Below are 23,190 nucleotides of genomic sequence, written 5' to 3'. Positions count from 1 at the left end.
ACACGTTGACGAAACTACGATGAATGAACGGTTTAATCCTCCCTCTTCTTTAAACTAATGTTCGATATTCTGATTTTATACAGTCAACTGCGATATAACGACAACATGAGTTTTTGCATAAATAAACATGTTATATATTACCATACAAAATTTAACTACAGAAACATATATTGTATAAGTTTACTATAAAATTAATTCAAAACTAACACATAAACTTGCTTGTCACCATTTTCCTTTCAATTTAAAAATAAATAAATAAATGGTACAATATTATAGCAGGGGAAATGTTAGATTACCCAAATTATAAAAAATTATGAACTCCTCGTATTCACAACAGTCTCAGGAATTGAAATAGCTCATATTCACAACAATCTCACCAATTAAAACAACCAAGCCATGTTGTTGATGTCAAATTTTTCAGAAATTATTTGGACTATGCTCCATCAAGCATAAAGTAGGCATTGATAGGACAAGTATAGCAACAATCTCATTGCTAGGACTATACTCTATCAAGCTATCTTTGGTCTGTCAATTGATAGTAAATCAAAAATCGTGGCCCTTTAAAATGTCAAAACAACACATAAAGAAATCCAACATAAGAGTACAGTATAATTTTTCCGAATTTTGGCCATATGCAAAACCATACCTGGTTGAGGAAGATTGAATATTTATTTTTTCACTTTGCTCAACAATGAACTCTGTGTTAATCAATTAATCAAAATAATGAACACCTGGTATCTCCTGTAAGTTACACATGTATCTATATTAATATCTATATAATATTTATTTCATATCATCGTTCATTTATTAAAAAATATTAATTATTGTATAACTAATATGTACAAACATACATTAATACATACATACATGCATGCATATAATATATATATACACATATATATATATATATTAATACATGCATATAAACATACATACATATATACATACACACACATACACACACACGCACATACACAAACATACACACATACATACATAGATACACACTCATATATTCTTATATATTATATATATAATACAACAACAAGAGGGTTTGATGAGAAATTTAATTCATATGACGATTATGCCCCTATTTAATATTTATATAATATTTGTTTTATATTTATTCTCACAATTAATATTTGTTAGTTTACTATTAATATATATATATATATAACAAGTTGTAGGTCTTTTGAGTAAACAACCTCTTCATTCTTTGGAATGAGGGTAAGACTGCGTACACTATACCCCCCGCAGACACCGCCATAGGCGGTATTATTGTGTACGATGATGATGATGATGACTTATTACTCAAAATTATATATATATATATATATATATATTAATGAGGCATCATTAATATCTATATAATATTTATTTCACCTCATCATTCATTTATAAAAAATTATTAATTATTGTATAATTAATATTTACATACATACATACATTAATACATAAGTCAATAAATACATATATATACGTATATACATGCATGCATATACATATACACACACACATACATACACGCATACATACATAGATATACTCATATATCATTATTTGTCATCAATTTAACATCGTCCTCACACATACGTACATACATACATATATACATACATACATACATACATACATACATACATACATACATATATATACGTGTATACACACATATATAGATATATACTCATATATTCTTATTTGTCATCAATTTAACATCGTACTCCAACACAATGAAATTGCCAAATATTATATTAAATTATATAAAATAAAAAATAAAATTAATTATTTATACATATATGTATGATTTATAATTTACTATTAATAATTATGTGATGTATATCATATACTCCCACCGTCCCATAAATTGTTAGCATTGTTAGGGAAGTTTGTTGAGCAAATTAATTCATTTGTCAATTATACCCCTACATTAATATTTATATAATATTTAATTCACCCCGTCATTATTCAATTATTAAAAATTATCAATTGTTGTATAGTTAATATGTGCATACACACACGCGCGCGTGCGCGCACACATACAGACACACACACACACACACACATATATATATATATATATATATATATATATATATATAAATCAACACAAACACACACATATACATACTCGTATATTATTATTTGTCATCAATCTAACATTGTCATGAAATGGCGAAATATTATATTTAATTTATGAAATAAAAAATATAATAAACTATTTATACAGATATGTATGATTTATACTTCACTATTAATCATTTTATGACATATAACATATACTCCCACCGTCACATAGGTTTGTTAACATCGTTGTTAGATACGGAGATTGAAAAAATAATTATGTTGAAGAAAAATTAAGAAAACGGGGGTAAACTTTGGAGCCATTATAAAAATAATATGTTATTTTAGGAAATGTTAACAATCTGTTGGAACATCCCAAAATAGAAAGTTATTGGGACGGAGAGTATCATATGTCATTCAGTGAGTAAACTTACAATACTGACGTCAATTAACTATGTTGTATGACTTATCAATCACATTTGTAATACATAGACATATTAAATAAATAAAAAAACAAATTAATAAATATTTTATATTTAGAGTGAATTATATACATCATGCATACATAATCACTTGTATTTACTTTACTTTCTAAGCATTAACATATTACAAATATTATTTAATTATGAAATGGGAAAAAATGTTTACTAACTTAATTTATTACTTCCTGCAAATTCAACATTACAAACATATCTCAATCACTCGTGCTCATATGCATAAGTAAATAAAAGATTCGTTTATAAGATAAAAACATAAATATATCATGTCCGCAAGGGTTGGATCAGTTGGTTAAAGAGGGGATAACTATCCTCTTGGTCACAGATTCGAATTCCACGGGAGGAGAATTTATGATTATGCCTCCTGAGTCAGAGTATGTCGCTTAAATGCGGTTTATCTTGGTTCACGTGGTTTGTATGCTATTGCGTGAACCTGTAGGGTTTCCCCAGTGCGCACCCGAAGGGTAGCGGCTGCGGGTTACCTACGATTAAAAATAAATATAAATATATCGTTAATAATTACGACGAAAACAGTTTCAATTAACACAATCTAAAGTATGTCCGTGTATTGCACGAGTTATAGAGTTAGTTTAATCAATTTAACCACAATTAAGAAAGAAAAAGACCGAAAATTTTGGACGATTATAAAATATTGCTCTTGTAAGTGAAAATTTGATCTTCTTTTAAGTGGAATAATAAACAAACAATAAATTTATATTTTCTAATTGTGTTTTTGCTAAATTATATTTTTAATTATTATTATTTCATTTTCATCTGAATTCTGCTCAGACTGTGTTGCGCCAGTCTTTGGATTGCTACTCTAATTCCTTGCTCAAATATATGTGTTTTTTTTGTTTTTTATAATTAAATGCGCACTAATATATTCAGAGTTGTTTAAATATACGTATTTTTTGTAATTAATTACTTATACATGCTAGAAGTTGAACTCTTGACCAAAGCCAGAGAGATAAAAACTTTACTACTCTATTTTGAATGAGAGTCGACCTTCTAACCCTATCCGTCATACCTTCTTTTCACCCTTTCCACCTATCTATATCTCCATCTCTTCTCTTTGGTTACTTTTTCTTCAATAAGATCGAGATTTGTTCCACAAAACTGGAAAAATCCATTACAATTCTTCACTTTAGTTTTCAGATCTACTAAGGTAAGAGTTTGGATTTTATAATAAAATTCAGTTTTTGGATTCAAAATCTCTGATCTAACAACATATGACAATTTGGTGTTATTTCAAGATTTTTGAATTTTGAATTTTTTTCGTATTGTTCTGTTTCAATTATTATTTGTGTGTTTGATTGTCTTGCTTTATGAGATATATCTCGCTTTGTGCGATGTGGTGGTTGTGTTAAAAATGAATTTGAAGGTGTATTGGGAGATCTGGATATCCCACATCAACAACACTTTCGGCAGGTCTATAGCTGGTGTCCGACAGGTAGATAGCTGAGGTGCGCTTGGAATGGTGGTGAAAATCACATCTGTTCATCTCTTACAACAAATATTTGTTCATAACACGAGGCCTGAGTCTTCTGAACATTGCATTATGAATGAAATTAATGTGAGGGTCAATTGTGAAACTACTGTTTTCGGGGGAGATGTATGCTGGATTGTCCAGGAAACCATTACCTTCATTTTTAATTTTCAGAATATTTGTATTCAGTTTGTTAAGCAATTTGGAAACAAAACGGCTAATTATTTAGCTCTATTTATTTTTCAACCTGATTGAATGATCAGTCGGGAGTTTGTCCCGATCGAGTCCCTTTTTAATTATTAATAAAATCTGCTTTAAATTTGACAAAAAAAAAAACTTTACTACTACATCAATCTTAAATCGGTAAATATATGTGTTTGGCTTACATTAAAAGGAAAAGCTTCTGAAAGAGTTTTGAGACAAAATAAGTAGCTTGAAATGTACAAATTATTTGGTGAGAATATCATTGTCCCATTCTTACGGTGTGTATCTTTTTGCCCCACTTGGGCTTACATGTTAGTCAACATTTACCAGCAGCCCAATCTGCAACGGGGCAAGGTAAAACAAGGAATCTATTACATCACTTTGAATACTACTAGTCGAGTCTCTTCAATTATATTTTTTCAAGATTCAAAAGAATCCATTTTGAATTATACAATACAAAAATAAAAGTACCACTTTAACCACTTATTATTTCAGTTCTCTTTTGAACAAAAGCAGTTTTTTTTTGGTAAATTTCAATGGCTACACTTGGTCATTGTTATAATTGAACCCTTGTATATTTGTTTAATATATACAATTGCCTGCTAATTTTCAGAAATATATTTTTGATAATTAAATGTTTTTATAATATAAAAATCCCCTGCTAATTAATAACGAAAAAAAAAATCTATGATAAGAAACACATTCTAGAACTCGTATATACCAATTATTTTGATCAATTACCAGATAATGTGTAAATAATCCAGAAAAAATAACAACCAGATAATATTACATATAAATATTTCCCTATTTCAATAATATTATATAAAATGGACGGTGAATAAAAAGAAACACATATATTATAAAAATAAATATAAAATGGTAGTCACATGCATTCGTGTTAGAAAATATTTCAAATTAAAGCAAAGTTCCCTTTTTTTCACCATATGATTCCCCATTAGTGTAGCATATTCTATAGTAGCTGGAGGTGTGTGACTACAAATTCAAATGTCTCGAGCTGGTCCCCCGTGCCTGTCTCTGCAATTCAACATAGTAATTAAGTTATAATTTCATGCACAAATAATTTTTAATTTACAACTTTTTATTTAAAAATAAGAACAAATATCAAATATTGGCATTTTTTTGAACGGGACGGTCCACATAACCCATAAGAATGGCTATTAGCAAATACAATACTAGATGAAAAAATGCAAAATGGCTATATTAATTGCTATAATTTGACATCAAAAATGTTTTTTTGTGTTATGATAAATATTCAATTCCAATTCAAGTTACATTTTGAAATCAAATAATTTCAAATTTAACTCATTTTTGTCTTTTCCTCCTATATCTTAATTAAAGTTTATCAATATATATGTGATTTATGAATATTTAATGATATTGCATGAATGCATAAAAGCATTCTTAATTTCAAATTTAGAACCAATAACATATATATAAAATTCTTAACAATTGCACCACTTATAGCATGTAGATTACATGATACTTGCTCAAACACACACTATGTCAGTGACACAGTGTCACAAAGATTGTTAATCTCGTAAGTTTTAATCACCGATTTTCACACTTTCATGTTAGATTTGCACCCTTTCTGTAGCTCAGCTCATTTAGTCAAAGTTTTGCTCAGAAGTTAGAGTAAGAGTATTTTAGTCCTGTAAGCAAGCTTTGGTCCTCTCTCCCATCTCATATGAACCTGTTTTTGGTTTTTTTGGATCTATATAAAGTAATGATTTTTTTATTTATATCATTTAATATTCATTATTTCATTTTTTTGACTAATATTAAAATCAGGTTTAAATTTTCTTAAAAACTGTTATAATAAAAAAAACTCACATAAAATAGACAGAGAAAGCTTTAAGTTTACGGTTAAACCTCAGTAAATTAATAACCTCGTTAAATTAATTATTTCATGTAACTCTGAGACGAGCCATTTATGCTAAATTAATAATTCGCTAAATTTATAAGATGATATTTTTTTTATTAATATATTTAAGTCCCATATAATATATAAATTAAAAATTAATATTACATCAAAATTATAGATTTATAGGATGCATTTTTATAGTAAGTCTCAATTGTAACCTGTTTCTTTTTAAAATTGATGTCGCCATATACTTTATCTTAAATCTTTCTTAATGCATTATGGAGCTCAGGAGCAAATTACGTAAGAAGACGTTTAGAAACTTGTATTTCATTTGAAATGAGTAATTTCAAATCATATAATTTAAGTTGTCATTTCAAATTCTCATGTTTATAGTAATATTTGAATATCCTGGATTTCAAATTAAATCCAAATCCAAATTACCAAACAGTTTATTTGATCAAATCCAAAATTTTAAATGAAATCTAGTTTTCCAAACGGGTCATAATGTAATTGTTTCTTTAAGGACATTTTTTCGTGAGACTTACTCAACTATGTTCTTAGTTAAATACTCCCTCCGTTCCTTTGATTATTATAAGCGCACTGTTTGCACGTATTTCGAGACTTCTATAAAGTATAGTTTCATAATATTTTTATTTTATTTTTTTTGAATAAAAGTTTAAACATGAAACTTTTATTCAGAAAAAAAAAATTTAAAAAATATTGTGGAGTTATACTTTAAAGGAGTATTGAAAAGCGTGCCGAAAAGTAATGTATAGAATTCAATGAGACAGAGGAAGTAATGTATTGTTGTGGTAAATAGGACAAGGCTGGTTTAGAAAAGATAGGTCCTGACTTGAACCATTTTGAAAACTTGAGGGAATTATGTAATTTAATTAAATAAGTGAATTATTTTAAGTATTCAATAGATAAAAATAAATTATTATTCTGAGAATTGTATATGTTATAAAATTTTAAGTAATATATCTCCATAAATTAATAAATTATTAATATATCGATAAATTAATAAATTATTAATTTATCGATATATTAATATTTCGATTAATTAATAATTTTTCATAATCACAAAGGTATTAATTTATCGATATTTTACTGTAGTTTAATTTTCATCTGAACTTTAAAATATATTTTAAGTAATAAAAAAGATTCAGGTATAAATCATACTGCTTTTTGTTTGGTGCGATTTTTATAAATACGGTATTATATAATAGTATGAGATTATTTTTAACAATACGTAAATTAAATATGCAAATAAATTTTAATTTTTATCAAAAAATTTAATATTCATATTACGAACATGTGTACCTGATTTGTCGTAATTTTAGATATTTTTAAAAAAAACACTGCACTCCACATTGTTCCCTTTTTTATTTTATATTTCATCAGCATATAATAAAATGTTAATTCGAAAATAGACCCAAAAACTTGCTAGATTTGCATGAAATTTCTTTACGAAACTGTACCTAAATAAGCTGGGATTAAAATAAAGAACCTGACATAATAGTACAAGGTTAGAATTAGAATGTAAAAAAAGAAGAAATAAAAGACAGTATTTTCAAACATGGGGCCCACCTAACTAAGCAAGCAGCACCCATGTGAATCAACTGAAATCTTCTCACTTAAGCAACTATGTAACCCCGAATTATACGTACACAACAAGCTGTATGTATCTATTCAATCCAATGTTGTTCTTGTTCCCACTGTAACGTTCGACTTCCTTGTCTTTGTCCCCTTTTTATGGTAAATAATTTCATTTTAATTAATTATTCTCCCCACCGTAATTAATTAATATTGCCACGTCAGACCAGCTTTCCTTTTAAACGTGATCTTTATTTTCGGCGTATTTCCTTAATTTTTACCACCCCACGTATTGTGTTTTGACACCGTCATAAGCCACCCAAAACGGTGACGTTTTTTTCCCGTTAGAACAGGCTTCTTCCATAAATTAACCACTTTTTATCTGAAAAAATCTACATCTACATAAATAATATGTAAACGGACCGTACAGTTACTCTTTTGTTTTTTTTATTTAATTATCATTTCGACTTCACTTCATTAAATAAACCACCCCAGTTTCTATAAAAATCCGCATGACTAAAATACATAAAAATAGGTTACAGAAACAATCTAGGTTAATTCTAATTTTTTATTTTCAATTTAAATTATTAAATTAAGTGTGTTTTAATTTTAGGGTGGAACCCATAATTTATCATAAATCCGAAACCGAAATCGCGATGAATCGAAAATTTTAACAAGATTTTGTCATAAATATCATTTTTCAACCGAAAATAAGAAGAAGTTTTATTTTAAACCCGACTAAATTCGCGACCATGGTTTTGTAATTCCGGAAACCTGACTAAACTCGCGACCGTTGTTTTGTGATCCGGATTTCACGATTTTGTATCATTATTGTAAGGGCAAATTATCGCTGCAAAGATTAATATTTCTTTTTCAGGAAGATTAAATTTTTTAATTTTTTTTGACAAAGTAAAAATTTAAATTTTCACAGAGGAAGAAAAAAATCCAAGAAAACCATCATAATCAAATAGATATAGCAAGCAAGTACCAGCTCACTCTCTCTCCCTCTCTCTCTCTGCTACATATAAAACACACAATCAGAAGAAGAGCCAAGGAGCGTCAGAATACATACATACATACATATAAACAACAAGAAAAACCCACACCCTTTAGTTTCTCATCTAATGTGCAGCTTTTACACTCTTACTTCACATTAATAATAATCTCTTTTTATAGAAATAAAACCCATCTTTAGTTTTTTAAAGAATTTATCCGATCTGATCTCAAACCCCATTCTTGTATAAAATCAAAAGATTGGATTTTTAGTGGGTTCCTGATTTTTGGGTTAGCAACTCAACTTGGGTTTTGTTTATTATGTTGTTTTGTTAGTGGGTTTGTTTTTTCACTGCTTTTTATGTTTTGTATGTAATCATTGTTTTTTTTGTATGTATATTTGTTATATAGGAGGAAGATTATGTTCACTGAAGGCCTTGACAAGTCTGCTTTGCGTTGGGTTAAAGAGGTTTGTTTGTCTACTTGCCATTTGTACTAGGTTTCTGATATATGTATATATGTTTGTATATGTGTGTGTATATGTGTTTATGAATGTATTTTGTGGTTAGATGGGTTTGTGAAATTTGGACTAATTTTAAGATTGGAATGTTTGATGTGGACATGTTTAGTTGGTTGCTTTAGGTGAATTTTTTCGACTGGTGGGAGGATTTGAGTTTTCGAGTTTTTGGTCTTGGATAATTATGTATGAGTTGTGTGTGTGTGTAATTTATGTTTTAATGCTTATGTGTTGTGTGGTTTATGGATTTTTGAATGTTTGATGTGGACTTGTTTAATTGGTTGCTTTAGGTGAATTTTTCGATTAGTGGGAGGATTCGAGTTTCTGGTCTTGAATAATGATATTTGAGTTTAAATGTGTAAGTGTGTGTGTAATATGTGTTTTATGCTTATGTGTTGTATGGTTGATGGATTTTTGGCATTTGGTGCAATTTTATGAATTGTGTGGAATTATGTGATTTATGTGAATTTGTCAGCTAGTGGAGTATTTTTGAATTGTAATATTTGAATTTGAACTTGAATATAGGGTTCTGTGAGAAACAAGAAAGAAGTTCCAATGTCGATGTCTAGTCAAAGACCTAGAATAGATCCTGTTTCTAGTGTTAGAGGTGGAAGTAGAGGTTTTGGGTTGCCTCCAACTTCGAAATTTCGGAGTGGGCATTTACCGGATATGATTCCAGTTTCAAGAACTATTCCGCGGAGTCAGTATGATGATAGTAGATCGGAATCAGAGAATGATATGAGTACGGATTCGGAGGAGGAGGTTTATGGAGGGAGGTATTCTTTAGATTCGTCACCGCAGGATGATAGAGTGACTAAGAGTTCAGCAACTAGAAGGTATTCTAATCCTGTTGAAAGGAGGGCTCAGTATGGTAGTGATAGTATGTATTCAGAGGATATTAGTTCGTCTAGAGAAACGGTTGGTAGAGGGCGTGGGGTGGTGGTAGATAGACTGATGAAGGGTGCAAATAGGTACCCTGTTGGAAGCAATGGTTATACAGAGGAGGAATCATCGGATTCTGCTGCTAGCTCGGAGTTCTCGTCCACTGTGCGAAGGAGTGATATAGGGTTGCCTGGTAGCAAGGCATATCTGTCAGAGGGATATGCTTCTAGCGTGCCTTCATGGATAAATAAGCAATCTGCTTCCAACAAGGTATATTCTGTTTGGTTTGAATGTTTACATATACCCCATTAAGGACACACCTCTAAACTTTGTTATCTGATAGTAGGTTAGCATTATCTCTATCTTAACACCCACTTTTCCTTAAATCATTTGAAAAATAACACCATTGTAGGGTTTTTATATTTTGTAACTTTTGGTGTGAGATAAAATGCCATGTTTGGTGACATGAGTATTGGTGAGAACATTTGTTTGCATTATTTAAAACGAAAGGAGGCAGGAATATAGTTTGATTTATTCTAAAGAGTTAATTGCATATTGGTGCCTATAGTTTACTTGATGCAATAAATAGGTTCCCTTTTTCCCAAAAAAATGTGGCTGTAGTTTAAAATCACTTTTCAGTTTAGGGTGACCATTAAGCTTTTCCTAACAGAACTAGTAGAAGCAGGGGTATCTTGGGTATTCAATCTACTTAATCTTGTACATATTGTTCATTTACATCAAATCGAGGACGAGGTTTTGTCAAGGATGGTTTTTTCCATTGGCTTCGTGCAGAGTATATAGGAGACCATGTTTTCTCCATTGGTTTTCTCTATTATCAAGCTGCTTGTATCTTTCTCGAGACCATGTTTCCAACTGTTACTTTTATCCAAATGTCCTCAATATCAAAGTGGTATATAGGATCTGTCAGAACCACCGTACTTCTACAAGAGGATGGATATTAGAAATCAATTCAGTTATATCCAAGATGCGAACACTTAGAGGCCTTTTTCCAATTAATGTACAAAGGAGACTTATGCCACATATCAAAAGACCAACCTTTTCACCCATGACTTCAACTACCATATGATTGAGTTCTATCACACTCAATCTATTTAATTTACACCAGTCTATATATAAGCCAATTTCCATACAACAAATTGTCCTAAATTGATTGAAATCCTCACCAGAGCACAGCCAGACACTACAAATCGAAGAAGAATAGTGTATTCAAAATCTTTTAAAAGGCCTAACATTGACAATATAATTGACCCAAGGTCTAATACAATAGTTGAGGAATTGAAACCCTAAAATAGACATGAGTATGCTACATTAAACATACATCTGAGATACTAGTTAAGGCCAAATTCAATAATTATTATTTACGAGAAAGTCATAAAATTGCATGTATGTACTTACAGGGATAGTTAGGGTGTCCTTTTTGACCAAAAGCATAAACATTCTTCTGCTTCGCACAATCCAATCCATGTATTAGAGAATTTAAATTTTTCACGTAGTGGGAAGAAGAGACAGAGATGGCGGATGTTGAGAGTAAGATGCAGATGGGGAAGTACCGAGAGTAGATATAACGATATGTTTTATTTTAAGCCTTTAACTCAAATGCACGTACTTTTTAATCTGAATTCTTTTCAGTTAAAAAAATTAACAGAGCTTGATGGTAGGCACCAAATTAAATAAATAGAATATAAACCACAGCCACCTTTTAATATTTTGGAAAACTATAGCCAAGGATTTTTTGTATCAGGTTATGGCCACCAAAATGCAATTACCTCTTTCCTGAATAATTTCTTAAATATATCAGCTCTGTGTAGGCTCTTCAGTTGTCTCATGATCAAGATATATCAGTATATCACGAATATTTGTATGTTTCAGATATGGATGCATTTGTTATGGCATTTGAGTAATTATCAGCACACTCTGTAAAATTGCAGGACTAAGTTTGTTGATCTGTTAAGATATTTAAGTAATCTTCTCTATCAGAAGTATGGCTTATGGAAATAAAGTTGTAATACTGTTTATTTGTTTTGGAGTTGTGTACTTATACATGCACTTGTGAAGCATAAGCATTTTTTACTGCCAAATTTCAGCAGTTTAACATGAAAATTTTGCAGCATATTAATAAAAAAAATTTGCAGAATGAGAAGCTTTCTGATGATGATAATCCCAGCGCACCTCCATTTTCTGATGCTGGCGGGGAAATCAAGCAAGAGCAGATACCTGCCTCCACTAGACTGAATGGCATGCCTCCTGCAGCAGCAGCAGCAGCAGATGGTTTTGAAAGAAATACTACAACTGCCCGTTTACAGAATTATATCCGACAGGAGACTCCTAAAACGTCTGTTAGGTTTGTAGTTTCTCTCAAAATCAATATTGAAAGAGGTTAACAATGGGAAACCTTATAATAAGCTTTTGGATATATGTATATCTTTAAGTTCATGTAGTTAAAAGTTGTATGAATATATTACTTGTGTTTTCAATATAGGGTTGCAGCAAGTGCAGAAAAATGTGTGCCCTCAAGTTCATTCCCTGCCCGGCTTCCTACATATCATGCGAGGTATATTTTCTTATATATGATTCAAGTTCTGCAGTTTACTAGTTTGGTGCAAAGAAATTTACCTTCCTTTTATTGTTTTTTTTATAAATTCTGTAAGGTTTATGCTCAATAAAAAAGATATTGTTCGTATGCAGTGCACTAGGTCCGTGGCATGCTGTAATTGCATATGATGCATGTGTTCGACTATGTCTTCATGCTTGGGCAAAGGGTTGCATGGAAGCACCAATGTTTCTTGAGAATGAATGTGCACTGTTGAGAAATACATTTGGGTATACGCCTTTCATTTTTTTATTTTCGGCTATGCTGTTGTGTCTGACAAAGCTATATTTGCAATGTTTCTATGTTCATCTGGAAGTTCATGACAATAGTTTGATTTATGTATTTCCTTTCAATTTCATGAATTACTATTGTGATTTGTGAATATTGTTTATTTTTAATTTATATATCTGAACTTTTTGTATTCTAATGTTTCACATCCAGATTACAGCAAGTCCTACTGCAGTCAGAGGAGGAATTGTTGTTGTCAAAACGTTCTTCCGAACTAGCTGGTGAAGGAGCTATTCCCAAACCCAAGAAAATGGTCGGAAAGATGAAGGTGCAAGGTAAAGTAGTTGGAGCATGTGGATTGGATTTATTTTTGATTTGCTATGTGCTCAAGTAATGGACCGTCTTCGTTGTGCAGTTCGCAAGGTAAAAATGTCGCTGGACCCACCTACAGGATGCAGTTTTTCAAATGTGAAAGCACCAAAGATAAAGCTTGAAGTTATAAAAGACCGCTTCTCCAATTTCCAATCAACGGTCTCTTCTGGATGGCAAGCAGTTCGAAGTGTTCATTTTGCACCCCGAGTATCTGAAAATGGTTCTTTTTCACGTCAAAGCTTAGCATATGTGCAGGCCAGCACACAATATCTTAAACAAGTATCTGGACTTCTAAAAACTGGTGTAGCAACTTTAAGGAGCAGTCCATCTTCTTATGATGTTCAAGGTATGTGGTTACCAACTAAGTTACCCGAACTCGGGTACGGGTGTCAGATACGGGTGCAGATCCAAATGCCCGACTCTTAGTTTTTAAAAAATTAGGATTCCTGGATATGAATCCAAAATTGGACACGGGTGCGGGGATTCGGCATATAACCTTCACATAAGTGAATTTTTACCAGCTTTTTATACATTACATTTGTAAATTCATGTCTTCTACGGTTCTACCATATAAATTAAACATATACATAATAGTTTATCTGATATTTATAATATAAATCAAAAAGGATAACATGAAAATGATAATTCATAGACATCCTTCTTTATAATAAGAAGATTAGGTTGTTGTGAGGCCTCGTAAATCATATTGAACTAGATTTTTTAAGGTCAAAGTGTCTGATTTCCATCTGAAGGATCCGACACAGATCCCATACGCACACCCATGTCATGTCCGATGGACACGGGTGTACGGGCAAAATTGAAGAGTATGGGTAACTAAGGTTACCAATTCAGTTGTGGCATGCATTTTATTTTTTCCTTAAAAATAATCTACTATCCAAACTGTATATACCAAGATGGCAAATTTGTTCCATCTTATTGCAGGTTCATGTCTGTTAACCACATCTATATTTCCCTCCAATTTAATCTTTCATTATTGATGAGTCTTTGGGGCACTTCTGTGCAACTTAGTTGTGTCAACTTACTGTTGTAACGTTCTTGAAGTTTTGACCACGGGATTAACCAAATAAAATGTAACATCAAACCTCTGTGTTTTTTGTGTCAGAAACATACTCCAGTTTGTTGAGACTCAAAAGTTCAGCTGAAGAGGATGCCATTAGGATGCAACCTGGGTCCGGTGAAACACATGTATTGTAAGTAGAATTTCTGCTATAAACATCTCTTTCTAGCTTTATCTAGCAGCATGAACTAAACCCTAATGATCTTGCAGTTTCCCAGATAGTCTAGGAGACGATTTGATTGTTGAAGTCCAGGATTCCAAGGGAAAATATTATGGCCGCGTTGTGGCACAAGTTGCTGCCATCTCCGAAGACCCGGTGAATTTCTTCCCTACATTCAAATATTGATTTGAACTTAATATTTTGATATATATATATATATGGCTACTTGTGACTTATATCAAATATTCTATGCAGGGTGACAAGCTTCGTTGGTGGTCTATCTATCGTGAGCCAGAACACGAGCTTGTTGGAAAATTACAGCTCTTCATAAATTACTCAACTACTTTAGATGAGAATAGTCATCTTAAGGTAAGGCAGTTTTCTGGCTTCTTAAAGATACAAATGTGCACAAATTGAATTTGATTGCCTGTTAGTAGCTGAAATTAGCTTGTTTTTTTGTACCTGTTTTGAGTAAAGTTAATGTAAATTCCAATGCTACTACTCATATTTTACAACCGAGATAAATTTCTAGATCTGTCTCTTGGATGGACAAAGAATATGACCAGTATAATCACACTTGACATGATGAGAAAAATGAAACGAATAGAATATTTATGATTGTTGATTTTCTCTTTGTTCTTTTTGTACAAGTACAAAACACCTACTGAAGTTTTGGAACCACAGTTCTATAGTTGCTAAAGTTTTGGGCAGTATGGGGTGATTATTATAATATACTTTATATATCGTACCTCTCATGGTTTCCTCTAAGGATAAGATGGGCATACCAACCTAAGAACTCATTCTTCGTTACTGCTGGTATGTAGGATTAAATTTAATGCCTCTTTTTGTTGATTATGTCAAATAATTTTCTTTTTGAAAATTTGAGTTTTATTATTGCATCAGGAAGACTTGCTTTAAATGTGGGTTATGCATTCTACAATTAATCGCATCGTCAATAAAATTTAAAACATTTTTTGTTTGGATCTAGTGTGGCTCTGTTGCTGAGACGGTAGCATATGATCTAGTACTGGAGGTTGCGATGAGAGATCAACATTTTCAGCAGAGGAATTTAGTTATCCATGGTCCATGGAAGTGGTTACTCACCGAATTTGCATCATATTTTGGAGTTTCTGACGCATACACTAAACTGAGGTACACGTATGCTGCTTGTTTTTTTTTTCTTAGAGTGTTTATTAGAGCAACTCTCCGAAGCAGTTTCTGACAATTAGACCTCTATAATACGTGTTTCAGGTACCTCTCTTATGTGATGGACGTTGCTACTCCAACCGCAGACTGCCTTACTCTTGTGTATGATTTATTAATGCCCGTGGTAATGAAGGGAAACTGTAAGAGTACCCTAAGTCATCAAGAGGTAATTCATTCTGCATGCAAATACTTTTATAGCAGTGTGATTTTTAATCTTGTTATAGTGCAGACCTCAGTGTGCCGGTTATAAATTCCTCTGATGTTGCATCTGAATGCACTACGTTCTTAACAAAATGCCAAGCACTTGTAAGTTATTTAATTTTTCACGTGATATATGTGTTTGCCAGAACCGTATCCTAGGAGAAATTGAGGATCAACTTGAACAAGTTTTTGCCCTTGCTTTTGAGAATTACAAGTCTTTAGATGAGTCAACACCATCAGGGATGATGGATGTTTTCAGGCCCGCGACAGGGTGTGCAGCACCGGCGTTGGAGCCAGCAGTTAAATTGTATAAACTTCTACATGATATACTATCCCCTGAAGCACAGAACAAATTATACAGCTACTTTCAGGTTCAAGAAACTACACATATACAATATAAATAATTGAATTTTTGTTGATAGGTGCCAGTTCTTCAGTTATTAAGCTTTTAAACATATTCAGGCTGCTGCGAAAAAGAGAAGTAGAAGGCATTTGACAGATACAGACGAGTATGTCAGTGGCAACAATGAAGGCTTGCTGGTTGATGTTGTTACCATCACAACTGCATATCAGAAAATGAAATCTCTTTGTACGAACATCAGGAATGAGATTTTCACTGATATAGATATCCACAATCAACATATACTTCCTAGGTAACATATATTCTCTTCACTTTACTTCCAGTGAATGTTTAAGTTGAATAAATCTTTTATGTTGACCAGACCTTTACTATATATCTGGAAGTTCATTGCCTTCTTTTAGTTATTAGCACCTAAGAAGCACGAGTGCGGGTGTGGCACTGTGGGTGCGTAGTACGGGGATACGTAAATTCGGCAAATTTGAAAATATGGGGATTCGGGTGCGGCGGGATACGTTATAATAAAATATTATTTTAAATATATATCATATAACTTTGATAAATTTTATTCATAAAATATTTTTTTCATTGAATTTAATTTACATTCTACTCAAATTAATAAGTAGAGATTCTTTTATAATTCCAAATTCAGTTTAATCCTTCCAATTTCACAAAAGCTCACCGAACTCAGGTCCACTCAGTTTATCAATATAATAGATTATAATAAATAGGGATGAGTGCAATGCAGCCCAGCTCATGTGACCTTTACTTTATTACTACTTTCACCTTCTAAAAAATATTAAACGTATACATACATGGCAAACCTATACACACATTTGTATATCCAAAGTAAATGAAGTTGTGATGCTGCCGGAGCTGTGACGGCGAACGGCAGTGACGATGAAGGAAGAAACTGGTCGCCTCCCCACTCCTCTCCTCTCTTCTCAACCGTGATTTGTTTAATCGAAAGTCAACAAAAAATTACTAATTATGCCCTTTCTGCACCCCAGCGAATCCCATCTGTCAAAATACGGGGACACACTGTGTGGCGCACCCCGTACGAATCTTGCCGCACCCTCTAACGTACCCGTACCCCACACGCACTTTGTGCGCAGTTCTCCAGGGGGGTGGCGCACCCCTGCTTCCTAGATTAACACTTATTTTAATGTTTTAGAAGGTGATACAATAACTTATATTACAAGTATTTGCAGATAAGATTAGCATTGATTACATAGTTATGTTGACCCTGCAAAGTTGATTTAGTGTTTTTCCTGTGGATACTAAAATTCTCTATTTCTTTTATGTAGTTTTATAGACCTGCCCAATCTGTCGACAGCTATATATAGTGCAGAGCTATGCAATAGACTGCGATCGTTTCTCATTGCATGTCCACCATCAGGCCCTTCACCTCATGTAACCGAACTTGTCATTGCAACAGCAGATTTTCAAAGGGATCTTTCTAGCTGGAGTATCAAGTAAAATAATGTTTGCATCTCTATTCCAAACATTAATATATGTACAACATGCTACTAATTTTCTTGTTTTTTGCCAGTCCTGTCAAAGGCGGAGTTGATGCAAAAGAACTTTTTCATTTGTACATCATGCTCTGGATCCAAGATAAGCGACTTGCTTTGTTGGAGGCATGCAAGTTAGACAAGGTACGTTTGCTAGCAATAATCTTGTATGTACTAGTTCCAATTCATTACAATGTTTATAAAAAAATAGTTTCATTGTGTATCTTTTCTGATGCATAAAGCAGCCGTTATCTTGTCAAGGTTTTAATTTTAAAGTAATAAAGGATAGGAAGCCTTCGAAAGTCTCATCTTGTGAAGTGTTTCTATCCTACATGTGTATTTATAATGAAAAGGTATTTACTTGTAGGTTAAATGGTCTGGAGTCAGGACGCAATACTCAACAACTCCATTTGTTGATGAAATGTATGATCGTTTGCAAGAGATCCTAAATGATTATGGTATCATTATTAGTCGCTGGCCTGAATATACTTTTGCGTTGGAGAATGTAAGTCATCAGACTTTCTTAACCATATACTGTTGCTCAGTGGTCGTGCATAGTATTAAAGGAGTATTGGCTTCAATCTGCATCTTTTATTTTGTATCTCTTTTCATTCTGCCACACTCTGATTTTGTATATACTAACCTTGGCAATCTAAATATTAGTCATCCAAGAACAATTATCTAATAGGAACCAAGTATGAAGTCTAGTTTTTGCTGTTATATGAAACAAGCTAGTAATCTTTCTTTCTTGATAGGTGCAAATGTGTAACAAAAACAGTAAAATAAAGAAGAAAAGTGCTAAAATTTGTTCTTTAACAGATGCCTGATTATTTGTTATATGCAAAAAACAGGCTATTGCTGATATTGAGAAGGCAGTTGTGGAAGCCTTGGACAAACAGTATGCAGATGTTGTATCACCATTAAAAGAGAACATGGCTCCCAAGAAATTTGGCTTCAAATATGTGCAGAAGCTAGCTAAACGATCTGTAGGTCTTTATGTGGTCCCGGAAGAGGTACATTTACTTGGCCAAAAGCTCACACACCATATATTGTACGTATAGATGTGATGGTATGTGTGTGTGTTCACCTGACCTCAACTTCGGTCTTTCATGCAGCTTGGCATTCTGTTAAACTCAATGAAGAGGATGCTTGATGTTCTCCGCCCAAAGGTTGAGCATCAACTGAAGTCATGGGGTTCATGCATACCTGATGGAGGAAACACAGCCCCTGGAGAGCGTTTGAGTGAAGTGACGGTGATGCTTCGATCAAAGTTTAGGACTTACTTGCAAGCTGTTGTAGAAAAGCTTGCAGAAAACGTGAGTATCTTTTAAATTCTACTGTTGTTCTAATATGTCATCAGTGCAATTTGCCAAGATCCAGTATATCCAATCAGTTCAATTTTCCCAATGCCAAGATCCAATATATTGGATCAGTACATTTTTCCCAATGCCAAGATCCAGTATATCAGATTACTATATCCATCTGCCAAAGAAGTTCAATAATAGCTGTTTTCTTAATTGAACCGGTAATCTTTTATCATGCTAAAAAGAATTGATTGATCCAAGTTTAGGCTTATTTGCATGTTGTGGAAAAACTTGAAGAAAATCTGAGTATCTCTTGTAGAAAAGCTGAAAGAGAATTGAATTATCTTTTTTAATTCAACTGTCATCCTAATCTGTCATCAGTGCAATTTGCCTAGATCCAATATATTAGACTGCTCTATCATCTGCTGAAATAGCTTGATCCATGGTTGTTTTCTTAATTGAACCGGTAATCTATTTTTGGGGTAATTAGAATTAATAAGTCTTGAACACGTAATTGAAGGATGTCATTGGTATATAATTAATTTATACATCATAGTTAATTTAACTATCGCCTTGTGTACATGCTACACAATGTTTGTATACTATCTAGAATTTAACTCATTTGTTAATATATATATATATATATATTTTGAACTATTTGGATGTATTGTATTGTTTTGCTTGTCATTGTTGCAGTTACTGGCTATGTGTAGCCTTAATTTTTATTATCTCTAGTTATATGCTTATATCACAATCCATATCTTTTTGTTGATTTTTGTATTGACCTAAATCTGTTCCGCATGTTGCATGTTCTCAGACAAGGTTACAGAATGGTACAAAACTGAAAAAGATTCTTCAGGATTCAAAGGAAAGTGTGGGTGAAGCAGACATAAGAAGCCGCATGCATCAACTGATTGAGCAGCTTTCAAATACTATAAATCACCTTCATAATATTTTTGAAACACATGTATTTGTTGCTATATGTCGGGGATACTGGGATCGGATGGGGCAGGTAGAAAATCACATCTTAAGTTTCTAACTAGCAGTCCCGCACAATAATTTTACTCATTTGAGGTCTGTGCTGCTACAGGATGTACTAAGTTTCCTAGAGAACAGGAAAGAGAATAGGTCTTGGTACAAGGGTTCCCGCACTGCAGTTTCTGTAAGTAGCAGTTTGCTCTTTATTTTTCTGTTAAATTTCAAGTTCTATTTACAACTACATCATCAAAAATATGGAATTCATTTTTGTAGAGTTTTAAGTGTGCAAGTGCTAGTTAGAAGATTATAATCTGGATATTAAACGGTCTTATTTCCCGTTGGGTTGTTAGCTTGGTATCTTACTTCAAATACAAGGAAACAAGTAGAGATTCTGATTTTCTTTTACTAGTTACATATATATATTTGTAATAGGGGAGGGAAGGTGAGGAATCCCATGACCTTTGTCATGGAGGAGTGTGTTTTCCTCTAGGCTAATATTGCGATCTTTGTTACTGATTGTATTATATATATAGGTACTTTTCGTAAATCAGGTTTTTAAAACTTGTTTAACCCCCTTAAAAGTATTTTCTTTAGAAATAAATTCCCATTCACTCTGCTACCAATTTTTTACTCCTTTTGATGTGTCATATATATCTTACCTTTCTCATTCTCACAATAGCACATTGTATAAGTGCAAACCTCATGTATTTTGAACTTGAAACATGCTGAACCTAAATCCTAAGCTAGTAGGTCTTCAAGTTTCTAAAGTTTTGGATAAAGTATGCATCTTTAGGTATTAGTGTCTACAAGCTCTGTATATTTGTATATTTGTTAATGAAGTTGTATATTAGATCTTGTTAAATTTATTGCAGGATAATATGCATATCTGTATGCTGGTCATGGTGTGTGAATATAGCACATAACATTAAACTATATGTAAGAACTTGTGATGGGTGAGATATTGCGACTTGCATATGATTAACATTGACAATGCATAATCCCTATGTGCCCTTGCATTTATATCTCTGCATAAAGTGGTTCCCCATTCTCCATATAGCTCGACCATTTATATTCAATTTGCAAATATGTGTGTATGTGCGTGTGTGTGTGTGAGAGAGAGAGGGGGAGAGCGGAGAGTGGAGAACGGATTCTAAATACTTTTAGATATTTGCTTGGAATTATCAGTTTGTTAGGCACGCTATGTTTATTAGTGTTCAAGTAAGTATTGACTGTCATACCATGTCTGAGTGTACATAAGATGCATGCATTTAGATATGTGCTTGGAATTATCAGTTTGATAGGCACGCTATGTTTACTAGTGTCCAAGTATCGACTATCATACCAAGTCTGAGTGTACATAAGATGCATGCATAAATATTCTGAGGACCACTCTCTTTTATAATTCTCTACTTCTATTTTATTAAATCTGTTCTGTAACTGTGGACATATCGTATATTAATTTGACTATATTATACATAATATATTGTGTATTAACTAGACTATACCATAGAGGGCCGAAAATTGAGTCTTTCTGCAAAAGTCCACACGCCTTTCTGCATTTTGTACTTTACCTCTGTGATTTAACAGTTTTCTCTTGGTGGCAGATCCTAGATGATACTTTTGCATCTCAGTTGCAGCAGCTGCTGGGCAATGCCCTTCAAGAGAAAGACCTAGAGCCTCCTAGATCAATTATCGAAGTCCGCTCTATGCTATGCAAAGATACCTCCAGTCAGAAGGGAAATACTTACTATTATTAGCAAGAGTCTTTTATGTTGTAAATAGTAGATATACTGGAGGCTGGGACGACATGTCCTGATAGAAGTTTTCCGGGTGCAAGAAGTTACTAGGTCATCCCCACCATTGACGCTGGCTTGTTGAAAAGATGACCATAAAGAGCCATGCCATCTCTGGTTGCCGGCTATTGAAATTTTGTCCAAAGATAGAAACTTCAAGTTCTCAGTTTCACTAAAAGCCCATATTTTTTTTGTATCTAAATTTCCATATAGAAGCTAGTTCGTTGACACTCAATGCTTATATACATATATTATGACGATTATTTAGTCTCTGGTTATATAGACTTGTAGTATTTTGTGGATGTTACTAGTTGATACAAGTAATATTACTAATAAATATTGATAGTCGAAAAGGTAGAAATCTCTCGTCGTCTTGGTGCTTGCAAATGTGATCGAAGAAAGGCGCTGGTGATTTCTGAAACAAAATCTTTAGAGCTGACATAATTTGTTTTAAATTTCTCCTTTTTCTGTTCATAGATGCTAAACACCCATTTTCTATTGGCAGATCGTTTGACAAATCTCCCACCCTCCAAATACAATCAGTATTAGAATAACTATACTTTGCTAGATAATATAATGAGCTACCCAGAGTAGGCCTACTCTGTTCGTAGATCGTTTGACAAAACTAAAATAAATGTTTACGTAAGCTTGCAACTACAGCATGCATTATATGAAGTAGAATAACTGTTCCATGTAAAACTAATACATGTAATTTCCATTTTTTGATCTCTACCTTGCTGGAAATTAGTTGAACCCAAAGAGCACTCTAGCCATCCTAAAAGGAGATGCTGTGAAGAATTACAACACCCTCTTACTCTTCCACCACGCCTCGTCGTCCTACATACCTTTGTGATGTTTGTTCTCGTCCTTTAAATTTCGCGTATACGTGCAATACTAGTTAAAATGATGTATTTGTACGTGTTTTGTGCTTTTGAACTAAGAGGGCTTCATCATGAAGGTCATCAGGGGCACACGCTAACATTGTTCAAGAGGGAAACGTTGTTTAAGTGTGATGCTTGTTGGAGAGGAAACGAGAGACTCTTCATATGTCTGCATGACCTGTGAGTTCTGGATGTCGGAATTTAAGAAGTTAAGTCCTCACATTTTTTAAGGATCCACGAATTATTCGGAAGTCGATAAGTGATCGTAAGAGATCGAGAAGATTTTTGACTTATTAGGGAGTACAGACGAATATAAAGTCAGTTTGTCAAACTACCAACTCCAAGGGAGTGCCTATTGATGGCTGATGGAGAAAAGACGTATTGA

The 23,190-nt window shown here is 32.8% G+C and overlaps 1 protein-coding gene across 1 annotated transcript; it reads left to right on the top strand.

Annotated features, from left to right (window-relative positions):
• The first annotated feature begins 8,733 nt into the window (after positions 1–8,733).
• On the top strand, positions 8,734–22,231 carry LOC141706978 (uncharacterized). The gene is made up of 23 exons (XM_074509904.1): positions 8,734–9,013; positions 9,134–9,191; positions 9,765–10,391; positions 12,251–12,483; positions 12,622–12,693; positions 12,828–12,962; positions 13,174–13,295; positions 13,376–13,678; positions 14,456–14,543; positions 14,621–14,726; positions 14,826–14,939; positions 15,559–15,722; positions 15,822–15,942; positions 16,124–16,348; positions 16,440–16,630; positions 17,643–17,810; positions 17,888–17,993; positions 18,217–18,354; positions 18,701–18,862; positions 18,965–19,165; positions 19,971–20,165; positions 20,244–20,315; positions 21,736–22,231. The coding sequence occupies exons 2-23, from the start codon at positions 9,144–9,146 to the stop codon at positions 21,886–21,888; spliced, it is 3,744 nt and encodes a 1,247-aa protein (XP_074366005.1). The 5' UTR covers positions 8,734–9,013; positions 9,134–9,143; the 3' UTR covers positions 21,889–22,231.
• Positions 22,232–23,190: the final 959 nt, after the last annotated feature.

The sequence above is a fragment of the Apium graveolens genome, chromosome 2 (genome assembly GCF_009905375.1).
Source record: "Apium graveolens cultivar Ventura chromosome 2, ASM990537v1, whole genome shotgun sequence".
Classification (NCBI taxonomy): Eukaryota; Viridiplantae; Streptophyta; class Magnoliopsida; order Apiales; family Apiaceae; genus Apium; species Apium graveolens.
This window is presented reverse-complemented; position numbering and strand designations above follow the sequence as displayed.

Excerpts from the sequence above, each read along its gene's own strand:
- LOC141706978 (XM_074509904.1), top strand. The coding sequence starts at position 9,144 with ATGTTCACTGAAGGCCTTGACAAGTCTGCTTTGCGTTGGGTTAAAGAG. Across the intron at positions 13,296-13,375 it reads CGGAAAGATGAAGGTGCAAG|TTCGCAAGGTAAAAATGTCG; the intron begins GTAAAGTAGTTG and ends TTCGTTGTGCAG. Across the intron at positions 16,349-16,439 it reads AATTATACAGCTACTTTCAG|GCTGCTGCGAAAAAGAGAAG; the intron begins GTTCAAGAAACT and ends AAACATATTCAG.